Source organism: Alosa pseudoharengus, unplaced genomic scaffold (assembly GCF_046254945.1).
Source record: "Alosa pseudoharengus isolate Yale_2024_CS ecotype anadromous, Long Island Sound unplaced genomic scaffold, YU_APseudo_1.1 YU_APseudo_1.1_scf_10, whole genome shotgun sequence".
NCBI classification, from domain to species: Eukaryota; Metazoa; Chordata; class Actinopteri; order Clupeiformes; family Clupeidae; genus Alosa; species Alosa pseudoharengus.
The window spans coordinates 7,086,234-7,106,370 of record NW_027468565.1 but is presented as its reverse complement, the minus strand read 5'-3'; the positions used below and the strand labels follow the sequence as shown (position 1 = coordinate 7,106,370).

General features: G+C 43.5%; 1 protein-coding gene across 4 annotated transcripts in view; it reads left to right on the top strand.

The window, feature by feature from the left end:
• The window catches only part of chd2 (chromodomain helicase DNA binding protein 2), a 31,438-nt gene that overhangs the window by 7,861 nt on the left and 3,440 nt on the right, over nt 1-20,137 (top strand). For 2 of the 4 annotated variants that reach the window (XM_076262377.1, XM_076262372.1), the window contains exons 5-38: nt 304-365; nt 1,450-1,578; nt 2,206-2,388; nt 2,719-2,858; nt 3,153-3,378; nt 3,598-3,698; nt 3,815-3,856; nt 4,000-4,169; nt 4,618-4,742; nt 5,019-5,235; nt 5,348-5,437; nt 5,626-5,816; nt 6,213-6,323; nt 7,149-7,337; nt 8,125-8,284; nt 8,640-8,792; nt 9,729-9,800; nt 10,528-10,677; nt 10,839-10,990; nt 11,117-11,213; nt 11,361-11,453; nt 11,580-11,750; nt 13,519-13,688; nt 13,852-13,893; nt 14,331-14,470; nt 14,685-14,823; nt 15,166-15,316; nt 15,775-15,897; nt 16,269-16,391; nt 16,791-16,919; nt 18,342-18,458; nt 19,010-19,188; nt 19,448-19,547; nt 19,954-20,137. In XM_076262377.1, the coding sequence (XP_076118492.1) occupies nt 304-365; nt 1,450-1,578; nt 2,206-2,388; nt 2,719-2,858; nt 3,153-3,378; nt 3,598-3,698; nt 3,815-3,856; nt 4,000-4,169; nt 4,618-4,742; nt 5,019-5,235; nt 5,348-5,437; nt 5,626-5,816; nt 6,213-6,323; nt 7,149-7,337; nt 8,125-8,284; nt 8,640-8,792; nt 9,729-9,800; nt 10,528-10,677; nt 10,839-10,990; nt 11,117-11,213; nt 11,361-11,453; nt 11,580-11,750; nt 13,519-13,688; nt 13,852-13,893; nt 14,331-14,470; nt 14,685-14,823; nt 15,166-15,316; nt 15,775-15,897; nt 16,269-16,391; nt 16,791-16,919; nt 18,342-18,458; nt 19,010-19,188; nt 19,448-19,547; nt 19,954-20,137 (4,621 nt within the window). The remainder of the gene's footprint in view (nt 1-303; nt 366-1,449; nt 1,579-2,205; nt 2,389-2,718; nt 2,859-3,152; nt 3,379-3,597; nt 3,699-3,814; nt 3,857-3,999; nt 4,170-4,617; nt 4,743-5,018; nt 5,236-5,347; nt 5,438-5,625; nt 5,817-6,212; nt 6,324-7,148; nt 7,338-8,124; nt 8,285-8,639; nt 8,793-9,728; nt 9,801-10,527; nt 10,678-10,838; nt 10,991-11,116; nt 11,214-11,360; nt 11,454-11,579; nt 11,751-13,518; nt 13,689-13,851; nt 13,894-14,330; nt 14,471-14,684; nt 14,824-15,165; nt 15,317-15,774; nt 15,898-16,268; nt 16,392-16,790; nt 16,920-18,341; nt 18,459-19,009; nt 19,189-19,447; nt 19,548-19,953) is intronic. The other 2 variants (XM_076262388.1, XM_076262382.1) reach the window with 2 other exon arrangements.

Below are 20,137 nucleotides of genomic sequence, written 5' to 3'. Positions count from 1 at the left end.
TACACACAAAGATTGATGATAAATTATATAGTTCGAACCTGGCTTCCTTTGGGAATCAGATTTTTTAGCACTGTTGATCAATAGAGAACAAAGTAGACATTATTTATACCAGAATTTAAAAAAAAAATGGTATGAGGTAATTTTGCACTGTATTTTTTGATACAGAAGCGCCACCTGGTGGTAGAATAAGCTGATCAGTTTCTCAACTCACTTGCACACTCTAGTGGTACTCTGGTCATACATCACAACATAAATCCTCAGGCTCTCTGGGGAACTTATTTGGTTATTATTATTAATTTTCAGGGTAGCAGTGATTCAGAAAGTGAAGGTGTTAAAAGAAAAGGACCTCAACAGAAAAAGAAAAAGTAAGTGAATTGTTGACTGGGTGTTGTGATACTTAAGATCACACGGTTATTTGTTTAGATGAACTGCCATGTTCACTTGGTATCCCAATATTATTTTGGGATATAATGTAATATAATGGTATCAAACATATTTAATCTACATAAAATGTCAATATTATCTAGTCTAATTTGGTAAGTAAGATAATAGAATTCAGTAAACTGATTCTAGTGGATTAAATGTAAGATCTCCATGTAATGACATCTTTATAATTATGTGTCTTTTAACGTCAGCATGTTCAAACAATAGTTATAGTTAAGATATAATAAATAGATTATATGATTTGCATTGTTAATCACACTTCATGTGTAGCCATGGTTAATTACAGCTACCAAGTTCAAATGAAAGATTCTTAAATTAACACGCTAATGTTTTGGGTAAATTAACGTATTTGCCGTCTACCCCAGAGTTAGATAAGATAATCCATACACTTCTCTTCACTGTGAGTGCAATAGCCCAGTCTGCCACCGTCGGCCTAGCTTAGCATAATTCACTGGAAGTGGGATACACACCAGTTAGCCTATATCTAAAAGGGGAAAGTGTTCCTTTAACTGTCTATCCATCAATTCCTCTTTATTATGTTTAATGACCAGAATAGTCAAAAGAAAACTTTGTTTAGCTTTCTGTAGTTCTTATCAGCAGTGATGCAGCCTGTATGGTTGAACCACTATTTAACTTCTCTATGGAATTGATAGCGATCACTGAGAGACAAGTTAACCTTTCTGAGTGAAGTCTATCTCTGATCCTTTTTGTTGAGGCCAGGGTGTTTGAGTTTATCCACAAAAGGCTGGTGTGGACGTAGGGTTCTGTTTTAGCCGAGCAGTAGCAAAATTGAGCTGTCCAATCACAACACAATGTCATGTCATGTGTCATGTCATCAGTGGGAGGTGTGAAATGTTCCTGCTCTGTCAAAATAAGTCACAGTCACAACAGCTCTTTGTGGATGAGACAAGACACTTCTACTCACTCTAGTCATTTTATGGGGCAGAAGGTTGAGCCATTATAGACCCTCCAGAAGGTGAACCTGTGGTATCTCTGTGTTGAAAGAAATTCTGATGATGATGATGATGTGGATGATGAAGATTATGATGATGATGAGGATGAGGAGGAGGCCAGCAGTACAGAAAGTGAGCAGGAAGAGAATAAAGTTAGATCCAGACGACTTCCTGCCCGAAGGTAAGAGGTGTAGCGAAGTGTGGCCTTCAGACAGCTCCTGCCATGAGCTTGTGTGGTCAATATGGTTGTGGCTGTCCTGGTGTTTCCCCTATTCAATCTCAAAGCCTGATCATTTTGGTATTGGATTGATATTAGGAAATCGCCAAAGTGTGTGGATTTACCTGCTTTAAGCAAAGGGGTCAAATTGGGAAGGGAAGGAGTGGAAAATGAAAATAAGACAAAAATGGCACAAATCAGCCAACTTGAATTGATCGGAAACCTCCAAATTCCCACTCTAACCCCTGCCTCTAACATTTTGCCATTTTCAAATATTGTGTGGTGTTTCCTATTGTATGCTCTAACATCCAATATTTGAGATGAATGATTGGTTACTAAAATTCTGACTGTTCAAGTCGTAAATTGATTAAAATTCCTATGTTTGGCATGATCATGTAAAATAAAGGAAGCTGGAAGCTGTCCTAAGGCCATCGGCACATGACCGTTCGCTACACATTGGTAGAGCAAGGTAGCACAGCTAGATGGCGTGAATGTGCGCACGGTCCAGTTGGTACATGCTTGTGTGTGTGTGTGTGTGTGTGTGTGTGTGTGTGTGTGTGTCTGTGTATGTGCGCTTCACCTGTCACTCAGACCTCAAACCAAACCCAGCTCAGCTAAGAAACAGCAGACTCAAAAGGGACGCAAGCAAAGGAAGCAAGAAACCTCAGATGATGACGACGATGATGATGATGAGGATGATGACGATGATGATGAGGACGATGAGGAGGACACCCCAAAGAGACAGACCCGCAGGAGGGCAGCTACTAAAGTCAGGTACAGTCCTTACTGTGGTTTCTCTAGACCGCACATATGGTAGTGACCTGATCTGATGTGTTCCCAAATGAAGTAGCGCTTCGTGTGTAGATGTAGAAGATGGGAGTGCAGGCACACAAGAAGTACACATTACTTATCTAATTGTTTTCTGTCTAGTCTTTAGCCTGAAAATGACAAAACCTGTTTTTCAAAATATATATATATATTTTTTGAAGTTTGGAGTACGTTGAACGTTGATCTGCTCTAGTGGGGTGAGGGTGGTGGTGATGGGTCCATTTTAGGGCAGTTACAGTCTTATCACTTTGGGACATCTGCCTTCTGTACCCTCAGTTATAAGGAAGACCAAAATGATTTTGAGACCGACTCAGATGACCTGATCGAGATGGCAGGGGAGGGGGCCGAGGAGCAGCAGGATGACGACAGTGAGACCATCGAGAAGGTCATGGACACTAGAACAGGGAAGAAAGGAGGTAAGTCAGCGTCCCTTACTCAACCATAAACTTTTCTAACTGTATGTGTCATAGGTGCTCTTTATCAATGGTAATGAATGGTTTATGCTAAATAAGAGTACTGAGAATACAGAGTTTATACTAAATATTTATCCTTTAGTTCAACCCTTCAATCAGTGTCATATTCTCAAATTTATGTTTCATTACTTGCATGGACAAAATTAAACCAATAAACATTGTTTTATGGAGTCTTACCTATGTTAATGGTTGTTATAAACAAAAATAAACCCTAATGAAGATCTTCTGTGTGTTTAGCCACTGGGGCGTCCACAACTCTGTATGCTGTAGAGGAGAATGGGGACCCGGGGGCAGACTTTGACCCAGAGAAAGATGAGGGGGAGACACAGTTCCTGATCAAGTGGAAAGGCTGGTCCTACATTCATAATACCTGGGAGAGTGTGGACACCCTCACCCAGCAGAAGGTCAAGGGCCTGAAGAAGCTTGAGAACTTCAAGAAGAAGAATGATGAGCTCCAGTATTGGTAAGGAACTTTAAAATAAATATTCTAAAATTGAATAGTTTTACTTGTCTGACCGTGAAGGTGTCAGATAATTTCATTTACACATCAGTTGTTAATATGAACAAAGACTATCTGAATTTGAACTGAACGGTTATTACTGTTACAGATCAATGTTTCCTTTAGTTGTCTCTATTTGGTATTGCTTCAAGATAAGTGCTAATAGACTGATCTTTCATTTAGGTTGAAAAAAGCTTCTCCAGAAGATTTGGAGTACTACAACTGTCAGCAAGAGCTCACCACAGACCTAAACAAGCAGTTCCATTTTGTGGAGAGAGTGATTGGTAAGAGCGATCATAGCATGCCGTTATGCTTTCCTTTGATATATCTCTACACTTTGAGTTGTGTGTTGGGATGTTGTTGTTGTTGAAATAGCTTTGTTTTTTTCTTCCCTGAACAGCTGTCAAAACAGGGAAAACACAAGGACCTTCAGACTTTCCCTGTAAGTCTATTTTGACATACAGCATGCACAATCCATTATACTCTGTCATAAACATCACTGATTTAAAATGATACATGAATGTATATAATACATGAATTATAACATAACATCATATAATGTCTGCTCTCTCAATTGTATACCAGCGCACAAGACCACGTCCAACGAACCAGAGTACCTGTGCAAGTGGATGGGTCTACCTTACTCTGAGTGCAGCTGGGAGGATGGAGCCCTGGTGGGCAAGAAGTTCCAGCACTGCATCGACAGCTTCATCAGCAGGAACAGCTGCAAAACCATCCCCTCCAAAGACTGCAAGGTAGGTTAATAGGGCCCTGGGAGTAGTAACTTGCCGATATTGCCAGTACTGAACGCTTTTTTCCCAACTGGAACGGGTCTATCGGTTCCTCCACCGACGGCTCCTCCATCTTGGGTTTCGATTTGAACCTTTTTCTTGTCAAGAAGCTAGACAGGCAAATGGATGTTAGTGACATCTAGTGGACAAACTAATGGGCTGCTTGTCAAATTAAAACATTAGTTAGGCTATCATAAAAAAGTTGCATTGTTTGCGTGATAAAATGTAATTAAGTAATCCCCAACAATGTAACTATAATCTGATTACACTTTTATTTGTAATCTGGGCTGATTATAGTCAGATTTTTGTAATCTGATTACGTAATCCAGATCACATGTAATCCATTGCTACCCATTATGTTTCTACTGTCAGTCAAACATCAAGTCATTTTTTCCTCCCGTCTCATTTCTAGGTATTGAAGCAGAGGCCTCGTTTTGTGCCACTAAAGAAGCAGCCTTCTTACATTGGCAGTGAGACCCTGGAGCTGAGGGACTACCAGCTGGATGGTGTGAACTGGCTGGCGCACTCCTGGTGCAGGTACCAGAACACACATCTCAGAATTTACAGTGCAGTTTTTTTTATTGTGAAATGGAACAGCTTTATACCACAAGCTTCTTAACCACCTGAGTGTCTGTCTGACACTTCATGACGTTTGAGTGCTTCACATGAAGATAAATGCATGTCAAGCTGCATATGCCTTTTAATGTCCCTTAAAACATGTAGATTATAACAACAATAACCTCTGGAGGTATTAACAGCGCCGCTGTGTGCTCCCTTCCTCTTCTCCCCTCTCTGCCCACTGTGTCCTTGAAGGTGTAACAGTGTTATATTAGCAGACGAGATGGGCCTGGGGAAGACCATACAGACCATCTCCTTCCTGTCATACCTGTTCCACCAGCATCAGCTCTACGGGCCCTTCCTCCTGGTGGTGCCCCTGTCCACGCTCACTTCCTGGCAGAGGGAGTTCGACACGTGGGCCCCAGACATGAACGTGGTGGTGTACCTGGGTGACGTCATGAGCAGGAAATCGGTATGGTTCGCAACATGGTGAAGGGCCCTGTTATCTGAGTAGGAAATGTCTACCTGTTTTCTTTTAGGTTTTCATGTGCAACCAGAGCTCATTGTGACTCATATTTTTGTAGATCCGTGACTATGAGTGGATTCACCAGCAAACAAAAAGAATCAAGTTTAATGCACTTTTGACAACATATGAAATTCTACTGAAAGACAAGGTAAGTGGCTGAGTATATATATATAGAATGTGGAGATTACTCGATATGTTTTGAATGTTCTCAAACATTTGACAAATGACAAATGTTCTCAAACAACTGTCTAGACGTAGTCACAAGAGAACTTGAATACTTAATCTTATGCTCACAGCTCATGTCATGTCTTGGTTTTGCTTCATTCGCATGTGCAGAGCATTTTGGGGAACATCAACTGGGCCTTCCTGGGCGTGGATGAGGCCCACCGTCTGAAGAACGACGACTCACTGCTCTACAAAACGTTGATCGACTTCCGCTCAAACCACCGGCTGCTCATCACGGGCACTCCGCTCCAGAACTCCCTTAAAGAGCTGTGGTCCCTGCTGCACTTCCTCATGCCAGACAAGTACGTAGTGCAGCACACTTCTATCTCTCTCTGTCTAGCCTGCTTCTTAAGCAGCAGATTGAGCCTGGAGAGAGCCATAGAGACCAGAGTGCCTCTCTTCCTACCCTGGTTTTCAAACTCACTACTTTGTTTCACTTTGTGAAGAGAGTCTGGGTACTCACAATTGGGAAATGTTTCCAACCCTAACATCATAATGGGTGTAGACTTTGCGTTAACTATAAAATCATTGGTCCAGCCTAATCAGTCACATTGATCAGGCATTCCTAACGTTACTTACTACTTCACCTAACCTTTACAAATTGAAAGTAAACCTCATCAGCAGTCAGGAAACAATGTATTTACCTTTGCTGTATAAATTTACACCTTCTTCCGACTGCAATGTTTTTATGTTTGCAGGCGTTGCTACTACACTCTACCTCAGCCACTTTCAGTTTCCAAACTAACATCATCCTCTCTTGTCGCTGATTGGCCCTCTACCCTGGTGACTGAGGGAAACGTAAACGCATTGTGAGCAGCCAGACTAGTATCTCAGTGAAATGAAAATGAGCACCAATACATACACATCTTAGTTATGTATTAATAGATAACATGTGTCCCCTCATCATCATCATCATCAGCATCATCTTGTGGGAATTTATCTTAGTCACACAATGAAGACAAAGAGTTACAAAGCGCCCTTGACAGGAAGTAAAATTATTCTGAGAAAATAACCCAAAACAAAAGATTACAAAAACACATGTCCCACAATTATTGCCACTCCTGAATTTGATACATTGCAAAACCTCTCTTTGCCAATAAAACAGCGCTTAGTCTTCTCCTTGGACCTGCCTTAATGTTGGAGAATACAAAGCAAGGGATTTGAGACCATTCTTCTTTACAGGATCTCTCATATTCCAAGGTCCTTTCTTGTGTATTCTCGTCAAATCACTTCACTGGTTTTCTATTTTATTTCTTCTCAAGAAATACAAATATTTGTTTCTTTACAATGCATTATTTTGCCCCCAGATTAAATTTGGCTGGATTTTTCCTCATTGTTTTCATTTTGATTAATGGCCAAATTATTGTTTTTATACCTCTTTTTACCTCTCAAATTTACCAGAGGTGCAAATAAACATGGAGGACGCTGTAACTTCAAAGTTGCTCAGACGGTAATATAGTGGCTAGACTAGAATAAGAGAATAACAACAAGAACCTTGCGTGGTATCCTGAGAATGGTCTGAGGGTAGGGTGATTTGTTAAAAGAGTGTCATTGAGCGCTTAACCCTCTGGGGATTTTAATCCTAGGTGTGCAGTGATGTGTGGTAATCCCTCGGGTCTTTCCCCCTCTGGTAGGTTTGAGTCCTGGGAGGATTTCGAGGATGAGCACGGGAAAGGGAGAGACAACGGCTACCAGAGCCTGCACAAAGTCCTGGAGCCCTTCCTGCTCAGGCGTGTCAAGAAGGATGTGGAGAAATCCCTCCCCGCCAAGGTGGAGCAAATCCTCCGGGTCGACATGTCTGCCCAACAGAAGCAGTACTATAAGTGAGTCATTCCACTGGAGTATCCCATCTGTCTGTCTCAATCTCTCTCTCTCTCTCTCTCTCTCTCTGTGTGTGTTTGTGTGTCTGTCTGTGTGTGTGTGTGAGTGTGTGTGTGAATTGATGTGTGACTTGACTGTCTGTGCACCTGTCTATGAATGGTATTACTCTAGCCCATGTTTGTCCATGTGCTTTTTGTCAGCTATCAGTTGACAGTTTTTTTATTCCCTTCTCTGTTGCTACTTGTCAGCCTTTGTATTTGTTTATGTGGGTATGGAACAATTAAGCTAGATATGAGATATGGTTGTTGTATATTCTAGGATAGTCAATGCCGTTGTAAAATCCAGCACAAACATAGACCTTGACCGCATTTCGTTCTATATTACTGTGCTACCATAACTTGATACAACAAGTTAAAGTAGCTGCGTTTCGACGTTGTTTGGTAACCATTCAGATAGTGGAAATATATATTTGCAGAAGAATTATTATCTATGAATAAATCGTTACATTTCTCATTGCTGTGCCTTTATTTTACGAAATCTTGTCAGATATAGTAACCGTTTTAGAAAAGCAATAAGCCACTCGAGTCTGTAGGTTACACTGATTTCAGAACAGCTAAGGGGGGGTTTTAGGCACTGCTAGCGTTGTGCCTAACAACGCCCCTTAGCTGTTCTGAAATCAGTGTAACCTATGGCTTTGTGGGGCTTATTGCTTAATGATACTGTGAGGACTAATTCTTCTACAGCATTTTCTGAAGTGCTTTGTTTATATCTGCCTTTTCCTCCTCCCAGGTGGATTCTTACTAGGAACTTCAGGGCCCTCTCTAAAGGCAACAGAGGCAGCTCCTCTGGCTTCCTGAACATCGTCATGGAACTGAAGAAGTGCTGTAATCATGGGTTCCTCATCAAGCATCCTGACGACGTCGAGGAGGAGTCACATGAGCATTTGAAGGTACAGAGAAGTGAAGTGAGGAACTGCATCCTCTGCAAGGTTAAGGAACCATGACAGTGGAATAGCTGTTTTTTGTGCAGTGCAAAGATCACAAATGCTTTTTACAACGGTCACAAAGGCCCTGCCTGGCCTATGAACATGAATCAGCTACAGGAGTTTTTTGAACAACTAAGCAAATTATACCAATAATTAGTTTTGAACGAAAGAAAATCCATTGGTAATAACACTGTGTGTGTGCATGTGAAGCTTGTATAAATGTGTTCTGTGTTAAATGTTGGTAAAGATACTCTGTTGGTGATGAGTGGTATAAAGGTATTTTATAATTGTTGTTTTGTTTGTGATGGTTGTGTTGCAGAGCCTGGTGCGGGGCAGTGGGAAGCTGGTGCTGCTGGACAAGCTGCTCACACGGCTCCGAGAGAGGGGCAACCGCGTGCTCATCTTCTCCCAGATGGTCCGCATGCTGGACATCCTTGCTGACTATCTGTCCTACAAGCACTACCAATTCCAGGTATGACCCCAGGGGGGCACTCTGACCACAAGAGAGAGGGCAGTCGCTTTCCATACTAGCAAGCCTATGTCTATTCTAGGAAGCTCTATTTACTGGCTAGTGGCCATGGTTATGCAACACAGTCAGCCAATGTAGTAGTTACCTGAAACCCACTCCAGATTTTGCAACCTCATCCACTGCTCTTCTCCATGTTCAAGAATTTGGGTGTTATTGCACAGTGGCGTAATATAATTGCATTTTGTGAAAAGGCAGTGAAGTGATGAACAGACTGACTCATACTTGCAGACATCCAATCATGTGTGCACTGTGTAGATAGAGGTTGATGTGTATGATGTGATGTAGATAGGCATGGGTCCTGTATGAGAGCCCATTGTTGTAAACATATTTGCATTATTCTACCTTTTCGTCATCTTATATCTGTGTAAGGGCAAGATCTATTACAGCTCCAATGTTTTAGTCATGCTAAACTAAATGAGGCTTGAGGGCATAATGCATACCCTGGGAGTGTCAGGGAGTGTGTGTATGAGTGTGTGTGTATGTGTGTGTGATTGCACTAGACTCAGGTGATAACGGAATCAAGTGTCAGGACAGCAGTTAACACGCTTGCCAAAGCGGACCCATCTCCTCGCGCCCACGGTTATTTTTATCTGCCAGCTATTTTTCGATCGGGACTCGACGGTCCTCTGCAGGTTCTGGCTGGGCACCGCCACTCGCGTCTCTGTGCTGATTTGCCTCTGGATTTTGGCGGACCTTCTCCATCCTGCTTCAAAACATGCACAATATGAAAGTTGTGCTGCCGCCTTGAAGAATCCTGGGGACCCTGTGATAGAGAGCAGGGTAGCTGTTGTATGATTGAGGCATAGCTGTGGGGGAGCTCTCGGAGGGCGAGGAGCCAGATGTCTGACAGCGTTTGTTTTTGCTCCCTCGTCTTCACAGCGTCTGGACGGCTCCATAAAGGGTGAGCTTCGCAAGCAAGCACTGGACCACTTTAACGCCGAGGGCTCGGAGGTATGTGCACTTCCCATTCGTCACGCTTTGTTTACTTATTTGCCTGTTTATTTGTTTGTTTTCTATGTGACTACTCTGGGTAATTGCTCTATGATTTGGACCCCCACCCCCACCCCACCCCACCCCCACATCTGCGTCAGAGGGCATTTGACTTGGCCTGGCCATGTCTTGAGGAATGTTTTTTCGTGCAACGTGGGAAAAGTACCCTTCTGTCCTCTCGCAGCTCTAAAAGCCATGCAACCTTAACCTCTCTGTTCTGCCCGGTCTTTAGATAAGTGTTGCATTCATTTGTGTAATTACCGTGAAAGTGAATAACTGGAATGTTTACTTCTGATAAAAATAAAAGCAAACTAGAAAGGCACTCTGATAGCACATTTGCCCTTGGGGGAGTTCTACACTATCTCACAGTGTTATCTTGCAGTCCATCTACAAATACCCTGAATATCATTAAGTATTTTTGAAGTATTTTTACGTGTAGGTGACCTGACGGGTACATGGACATCAGCCCATTTCAGATCACAGATGCCTACTGCTGCATGCCTAGAAGTATTAAAAGCATAACCACATTAAAACACCAGGATGTCAAGTGCAAACATCAACGACGTGTACCAGAATACCTAATGCAAACACGTGCCAAATCCCTTCATGCCCCAGCTCAGATTCTTTGGCTCTTGTGCAGTTGGGTTTGAGCTCAGCTCATGGACATATTGTCTGTCCTATCAAACAGGACTTCTGCTTCCTGCTGTCCACGCGGGCTGGAGGCCTGGGCATTAATCTGGCCTCTGCCGACACCGTGGTCATCTTCGACTCAGACTGGAACCCTCAGAATGACCTGCAGGCTCAGGCCAGGGCTCATAGGATTGGACAGAAGAAGCAGGTAAGCTCCATGCTCTCCAAACACACAACATCTGCTCCTGGCTATAGCTGTCCAGACGAGCCATATTCCTTTCACATGTCGTGAAAAGTCGGGAAAATCTACATATTGTTGACCATTTATTGCTAAAGTCTCAAGCTTTTAAATATTTTTTGTTTATGTAGGTGAATATTTATCGATTGGTGACCAAGGGAACTGTGGAGGAGGACATCATTGAGAGGGCCAAGAAGAAGATGGTTCTGGACCATCTGGTCATTCAGAGAATGGACACCACTGGGCGCACTGTGCTGGACAACAACACCTCAGGAAATACAAAGTGAGAGGCAGATTTTTGTGCTGAGATGGTTCATCTTTAGGGTCATTATGTACTTTTAACCCCTCGAAAATAGCTGTATTTTACTTTTCTTGTGGTTTAATTGGCATGATTTGGATTTTCTTTTAGCTCGAACCCTTTCAATAAAGAGGAGCTCACTGCCATCCTGAAGTTCGGTGCTGAGGAACTTTTCAAGGAGGCAGAAGGAGAGGAGTCAGAGCCACAGGTTCCTGTCATTACTTAACTTAATGACTCTTCTCACCGTTTAATTTTTCAAATTCAACCCTTTGCATTGTTGGCAGAAGCATGCTTTCCTGCACAAATGAATGGGGAAATGTGGCTTGTTAGTAAAACATGGCTGTTTGTTTGGCAGGAAATGGACATTGATGAGATCCTGCGCTTGGCAGAGACTCGTGAGAGTGACCAGGGATCTAGTGCTACTGACGAGCTGCTCTCTCAGTTCAAGGTGTGTGCCCTAAATATCCCCACCACACACACACACACACACACACACACAGACATACACACACACACTTTTTGCCTACTGGTTTATCCTTCCAGTCCTCAGTCTCTGAGCTTTCCCCTCTGACAGGTGGCGAACTTCACCATGGACGAGAACGTGCCCGAGCTGGAGGAGAGGCAGCCTCGCGACTGGGACGACATCATCCCTGAGGACCAGCGTCGGCGGATCGAGGAGGAGGAGAAGCAGAAGGAGATGGAGGACATCTACATGCTGCCTCGCAGCCGCAGCTCCAACAAGAGGGTACGCTTCAACATCCCACAGCACTCACAAACACGCACTTCTCAAGCTCCATTGAATGAGGCATCAGGGAATAGTTGTGCATAATATATAATTGGAAGGAATCTTGGATAGCACGTCTGTGACCCATAGCATGTGCTTGCAGTGTGCAGTTAACAACACTCAGCACACACACACTGTTCACAGCATCAAAGGCCTCGGGGTTGCTGCTCTAAACCCAGAGATTTGACCCGCCATGTTTTCTCTCCTGTGTTTTCAAAGGCAGCTCAATTTGCACTGTCAGCCAATTTCTCGTCTCAGGCCCTTCTCTCTGTGAACCGTTGTTTTGATTTACAAGCTTACAAAGCTGCAGCTCTGGGGTGCAACCTCGCAGAGCGCCTCAAATCCAAAACACCCTTTCCAGAGGGTCAGTCTGACCTCCTCCCACACTTTCTCCAACACAAACCCCGTCCACGGTCTCCTAAAGCAAAGACTCCTGTGGTTGACACATCCTTGGTTTCATGCAAGTGATGCCTCCTCAAGTCTGCATCTTTGGCCTGACTTAACACTACCTCCCTACTGTCACTGCAACCTCCCCAGTCCTTCATAAACAAAAACCACAGGCAATCCCAAACATAATCGCCTCCTGCAATGCCAGCATGATGTTGTGGAACCTGAGGAACAGAGCCCTTATGGAGCACAATTGACACCAGTTCTCTGGCTTCCAGTCTCCAAACGTCCAATCTCTACACTCGTGCGTGCAGTTCATCAAGTTCCCCCACTGCCTGCCCCCAGCTGAGGGCCCCCTTCCTCCTCCTCCCCCTCTTTCTCCTCCACCGCCATCGGCTCCCCACACTGCCACAGAGCGAGTGGTTTATTCAAGCCAGACGTCGGGTGCACTCGCTCCAGATGGTCCTCTGTGAAGTGCTCCCCGAGGCCCAACGCAGCCTTTTCCATCTCCACTCGCAATGCGTGATGTCGCTGGCGCTCGTAATGACTCATTAGATTTTATAGCCCTGCACTAAATCCGTGCGTGTGTGTGTGTGTGTGTGTGTGTGATTGGGTTTGCACTTGTGTGTGTGTGCGCTTGTGATCATGTATGTGTGTACTTGTATACCTCCATGGGATTGTATACGTGGGTGTGTGTGAGAGTGAGCGAGAGCATGGTTGTGTGACTCTTGCGTCCTCGCACCCTGTAATGAGTCGTTAGGTTTTACTGCAGGCTGGGCTCCCCTGTGATGCCAGCACACTTGTCTTTACCACAGCCTCATTAGTCCCCCTGCCGCCTGAGATCATACAAATCACACACACTCTCTCTCGCTCTCTCTCACACACACACACACACACACACACACACACACACACACACACACACACACACACACTCTTTCTCTCTCTCTCTCACTCACTCACTCGTACATACATGCACACACACACACACACACTCTTTCTCTTTCTCTCTCTGACATACATACACACACACACACACACACCAGAGGGACCACCAGGCCTTACAGCTCAGAGTGTTTGTTTAAACACTCACACTCACACGCAGAAAGTGAAGCATAATAATAATTTCGACAGTCTCTTTAAATCATGGTTTTTGGACCTGTTTTCAGGTTCTCTGAATTGGTCCTTTGGCGTAGTTCTTATGTTTCTGCAATCCTTGTCTGGATCCTTATCTGGACTGCTTCAGGAGATTAGTCATAAATATGAAAAAGAAGTAAGAAAATGTAAATGGCATAAGGCTGCACCAGATTTGACATGTGATACATGTGATGTGTCTGTGTAGGCACGGGCCAATGACAGTGACAGTGACGTTGGCTCCAAACTCAAGAACCGCTCATCTGGGTCGGACAGCGAGACGGACGACAGCGAGGACGACAAGAAGCCCAAAAGGCGTGGAAGGCCGCGGGCACGCAAGAACAATGTGGAGGGCTTCACAGACGCTGAAATCCGCAGGTAATGCATCCACCCCAGCTGTGTTTATAAGACCAGAGAAATTTGATCATGTAGTTTTATCCCAAGCAACCAAAAGCTCAATCCTGATAATTTGCTAACTGGAATCATGGCCTTTATGTTGTGAGCACTATACCCTAAACATCTACTGTATTTGTATCATCAGGTTCATAAAGGCTTACAAGAAGTTTGGAGCACCTTTGGAGAGGTAAAGCATCTTTATCAATATTATTATAATTATTAGTATTAGTTAGATGTATATAAAGTTTGAACAGCAAGGATGTCAAGAAATAGACACTAAGCAAGATTGGTCCTACTTTCTGGCTTGAATTGAGTTGTGTCCCATGTTCTTAGATGGGCTTGGTGAAAGCCACCATTTTGTAAGTCTGATAATGAAAATAAAAGTTTGGTACCATGGAGACTGAATTAGGGTTATGCCATCCTTGTGGGTTTGTTCTAAAACATGAACTCAAATGATGTATGATTTTCATGGCTTTTTAAGCACAAAATACTTGTTTTAGAATACAGCTTAAACAATACACTTGCCTCTTTGTGATGTTTGATTGTTCACTGTGTCCTACTGGTCTGGCTGTGGTTGTTGAGTGTGTTGCAGCCATGTCAGCTCCTCTGTTGTGTTTCTCTCAGGCTGGAGGCCATTGCACGGGACTCGGAGCTGGTCGACAAGTCCATCGCCGACCTGAAGCGCCTGGGAGAGCTGGTGCACAACAGCTGCGTGACAGCTGTCCAAGAGCATGAGGAGCAGCTCAAAGAAAACCCTGCAGAAGGTGTGTGTGTGTGTGTGTGTTTTGTGTATGCTGCCACACCATAACAGCAGACCTGTTGCTAGACCAGAAGCGTCTCTAATGTGGTGTGGCGCGGAGCTATTCCCTAGAAGTGATGGGTTCTTTGTGGCTCACACACACTCAGTAGCGATCCTATGACCTTGGCTGACTCTCTACCTCCTGTTTTTCTCTTCATGGCACTGTGCTGCCGCTGCAGCTAAGGGTCCTGGGAAAAGGCGAGGGATCAACATCAAGATCTCTGGCGTGCAGGTCAACGCCAAGTCCATCATTCAGCACGAGGAGGAGTTTGATCCCCTGCACAAAGTCATCCCCTCCAACCCTGCCGAGAGGAACAAGTGAGTCTTTGCTTTCAGACATCCACGTCACACACACTCACACACACTCACACACACACACACACACACACACACACACACACACACACACACAGGCCCAGTGACCTTCACTCTAAAAAGCAAGCATCGGAACAACTCTCATTTTCTGTCCAGGCATTTGAATTCCTCCATTCTAAACACTTGTAAAGAAGAGTTGACAAAAGAAGAATTCAATTTATCAATAGCCACTTGTGTATTGTATGTGTCTGCAGTGAGTGAGCGTCAGAGGTATCCTCCAGGTGCTTGACCTAATGAACACGAACAGGTCCCTTGTAGCTTATTGTTACCCACTCACTTTCCCAGGTTCCAGCTGACGTGCAGGGTGAAAATCCCCCACTTTGATGTGGACTGGGATCTCCAGGACGACACCCAGCTTTTGCTGGGCATTTACGAGCACGGCTACGGCAACTGGGATCAGCTCAAGACGGACCCAGACCTCAAACTGGCCGACAAGGTACACCTACCTCAAGACGCTGTTGTAGTTGATTTCTAGAGTTACTAGTATCACTCTGTTCCATGAAAAAGCACATAGTTTACAACAGAGCCAACTGTTACAAAATGCACATACATTTCCCAAAATACTACTAGTAAATAGTATCATTTTGTGACCTTCCTAAAATAATGGCATAATATTTTTTTGCCTAAATCATCATTCAATTTTTGGTTAACTTTTTGTGTTTTCTGAAACAAATGAAGGTGGAAGGTGGAAGGAAGACTGTTTTAAATATAGAGCAGACATGGTAGAATTAGTTAGGAGTGAATTCAGATGGAGAGGGTGAGGGATGAAGAAGAGAAATGAAGAACAAACATATTGTCGAGTCTGGCTCCATGTAGTAATGGAGTGTCATGGAAATGTCCTTAAATCAGTGTGACTGTGGCTTCTTTTCACACGTCTGTTTGTGTTGAGTGCAGATCCTCCCTGATGACCCGGACAAGAAGCCCCAGGCCAAGCAGCTACAGCTGCGGGCAGACTACCTGCTGAAGATGCTCAAGAAGGAGCAGGACAGCAAGAACCTCGCCAAGGCAGGAGATGAGGTACGAACCAGCCTTTCAATCTCCACATGTCAATAGAGTTATGGTCATATATGCCATAATTTGGATTAGTTAACTCTGGAAAGCCAAATACCAAATTAAATAAAGGAAAGCTAGTGTTTGATATGGAGTTTGGTGTAAGAGTAAAATACTATTTGTATGTAGATAGTGTTGCCCTGCTGTTTTGCCTATGTAGAAGCTGCCACATTTTCACACTGGTTTTAATCACAGTAAACATTTTAGATGGATGTCGTGTCCAGATTTTGACTTTTTTGTCAGGCAGGAGTGTGGACAGCTCATATCTGGTGTGAAATCATAAAAAAAATCTTCAATGATGATTATTCAGTCTTTATCTCCTCCGTGTCTCCTCTCAGGTTGTTGTAAAGAAGAGAAAGCCTCGTGTGAAGAAGGAGAACAAGGTTCCCAAAGATGAACTGTCCAATGACATCTCCTCTCCGCGTCTCTCAGACAACCCCTCTGAGGAGGGAGAGGTCAAGGTAGATCCTCTTTCCGCAGTGCTCAGAGTGGAGCAATGGGAATTAGTCAGTTGAGGCTTTTTCTGGACAGGCAACTGATCTGTGTATCAGAGCACTTTGAGGTGCATCTAGTTGTTAAGTTGTTAGCCATGAACGTCTATTGCTTCATATTTATGCTTCTGCACTAACATTACTTTAACATGTGAAATGGTAGTTATATGGTTGTTAACGTTGTTAACTGTTAACGGTTGTTAACAGGGCATTATTCCAAAATAAACACTTCCATCCATACTCGTACAAGCTTTTGCTTCCCCACCTGGGTTTCCATTACAGCAAAGACAAACTGGCAGATGGTATCTTAGTTCATAACACATACGTTATGAGGGTGTGTTCCCTGAGTGTTGTCTGTGTGTTCCTTAGGATGACACGGCTGATAAATCACCTGCCAAAAAGAGACAGAAGAAGAAAGACAACAAAGAGAATAAAGAGAAGCAGGGAACTCCTAAGAAAGAGAAAGAGAAGAAGCGTACCAAGGCCAAAAAAGAAAAGGTGTGTTTTTTTCTTTCTGTATTATGGGAAAATGTCTGCTCCACACCTTTCTTGTAAAAATGTGAAATATGACTTCATGGCTTTACAAATTTCTAGCAGAAATACTTCTATAACCACAATGGTGATGCAATTCTAAAAATCACTGGAAAAAAATCTTTATCACTATGCTGTCTATGCAATCTAGAAGCATTCTTACTACTTGTTACTTACTTACTACTACCTGCCCCTATGTTAATTAACATCCACTATGTAAGGGATAATGTATTGTCCGCCGGTAATTATCAGAAAATAAGACCCGACAGGGAGAACAGAACCCCGACGCGCAGCGGAGGGGTTTTGCTTCGACCTGAAGGGACTTATTTTCTGATAATTACCGGCAGACAATACATTATCCCGCTTATTACACGGCTACTTGCCAAAACGAGAAAAGAAACCTAACACAATGAATCTTTAAAAATGATTTTGCTACTGTTTCGTGTCTTCCGATGACAAAATAAATAGTTCGCCACACAGATAGAACTTGACAGTTTCAGGTGTTGCGTGGCAATGTCTTACTAGCTTACTTTCCCTTTCAATGAAATTCCATTGCAATAAGCGAACGGAATTCTTGCGGAGGGGTATGAAAGACGTTAATCAACCCGTTGCCATTGACAGCGGTGATTTATATACTTTGCCGGTGATTTATATAGATTTAACATGCGCCCGAACGTTGGGAAGGCCCATTCATGTAAATGGAACTTTCTGCAGCACTCTGAAGAGCCGTGTAATAAGTAAGGGATAATGTATAGAATGCTGGTCATAATCGTGAAAATAAGTCCCGACAGGGTAAACCGGATGCGACTACTTGACAAAACTAAAAAATAAACTCTTCATGATATGTCTCTTTACATATCTCTTTACACATTTATTTGTTACCGTTTTGTTGTGGCTTTTGCTGAGAAACAAATAGTTCACACGCTAAACTTGAATCATCTTGACATTCTTTAGAACACAGCTGATCAACCGTCTGTTTTCACTTTTGAATGAAGTTCCATTGCAAGAAGTGACTGGACTACTTGCAGAGTGATATGAAAGACGTGAATAATATGCACAAAACCCATTTTCCTTGACAGCGGTCTGTTATACACACCAACTGTCTGTTATACAAAATTATCAGACCTCCACATTCCGCATGGAACATTTTACAGCATTATGAAGAGCCATGTAATAACTAAATATGTACCTATGTAGTAATTACTATGTAATTAGGTAATTATGTAATTATGTAGTTAGTGTGCTGCACAGCCTTCTAAAGTCTTAAGATAAAGATTTATGTTGCTATGCATGTACTGTACAGCATCATTAAGGCTCAAGCTTATATTTAGGTTAAAAATAGTACAAATGTAGTATTGCGTAGCAGTGCTAAGTGTCCTCTCCTTTCAGGCGAAGGCAGGAGCCAAAGGGAAGAAGCCCCAGGGGCCAGTGCACATTACAGCGGGCAGTGATCCTGTGCCAATCGGAGAGGAGGACGATGAGCTGGACCAGGAAACCTTTAGCATTGTGAGTCATTCTCTCTCTCTCTCTCTCTCTCTCTCTGTCTCTCTCTCTCTCTCTCTGTCTCTCTCTACACGCATTGATGTAACATACACAATGTAAAATGTTTTTTCTCCTTCGTGTGCAAGTGTAGGAAGCGGTTTCATTCCATAATGTATTCTATGCGATTCTGATTTTTTCTCTCTATCTCTCTTTCTCTCTCTCTCTCTCTCTGTCTCTCTCTCTGGTGAGAATAAATCAGAGCAGAATGCAATGTGAATGTGTGGCATGGTTGTTAGGATACCAGAAGGTGTTTAGTTGCCCCAGATGGTCGTGAATGGATATGTTAGTGTGTTTATGTATGTATGTATGTGTGCGTAAGTACAAGCATAACATATTACACATTGTACTCAGATACAATGTGTAATATGTGTTTTCTGTTTCTATGCTTTCACATTACCATTTTGTATGTTTGCATACTTTTGTGTTGTATGTGTTCAATTGATTTAAATATGTGTGTGTGTGTGTGTGTGTGTGTGTGTGTGTGTGTGTGTCTGTGTGCGCGCACATGTGTGCAGTGTAAGGAGCGTATGCGGCCAGTGAAGAAGGCTCTGAAGCAGCTGGATAAGCCCGACGAGGGAATGACCGTGCAGGACCAGCTTCAGCACACGCGCACCTGCCTGCTGAAGATCGGCGATCGCATCACAGAGTGCCTTAAAGCCTACAATGACCCGGAGCACGTCAAAACCTGGCGCAGGTAACACCACCTGCCCAGCTAGATACGTGACAGGCATCCTAGTGCAGTCCACTGATATGTGTGCACATTATTGTACATGGTCCAAATCTGCAGTCCTGCGTTTTCACACTTTCATAGGCCATTGCAAGCTATTGCCAAAAGACATGAGTGGACTTTGCATGTCTTTTCAGTAGTTAGACTGCTAGTTTTAAAACTCCTTTTTGTTACTTTTAATTCTCATTACTAACTTTGTACATTTGTGTCTGTTTTGGTGTTCCAGGAACTTGTGGATTTTTGTGTCCAAATTCACAGAGTTTGGAGCCAGGAAGCTGCACAAGCTGTATAAGATGGCTCAGAAGAAACGCTCCCAGGAGGAGGAGGTAAGCACGCTTCCCAGCAGCTCCACTCATGGTTGTATAGCTCTGAGACATTCAATTTAATTCAATTCAATTGTCTTTATCTACATAGAGCCAGTAACAATTGAAATAGTCTCATGAGGTTTTAGAGCCCAGTGTCTGAACCCCTAAGAGCGATCACTAAGGCAACCATGGCATGGGAGAACTCCTTAACAGGAAGAAACCTTCAGCAGAACTCTGCTTCTAAAGGCCATGTAGACATGTAGAGATAAATTCATGAGGGATGTTCCATTATCACAGATGGTGATGTCTCAAAGAATGTTTTGGAACATGCTTGAACATTGCTCAGAGAAATCACTGGGTCCAATTTTGGTGTCTCCTCGGCAGAACATTTCGACCCTAATCGTTGTTATCTTTTTGTTATCTCCAGAAAGAGCATCGGAAGAAGGAGGACCCAGGCAAGAAGAGGCCCTTCAGGCCTGAGCCCTCTGGCTCCAGTCGAGACTCCACAGGCACCCAGGCCTCTCAGAAGGGCCATCCTTCTGGGCCCCCTGGACACGGTCACCACAGAGACCCCTACGGCCAGCCCAACAAGAGACACTTCCCAGGAGATG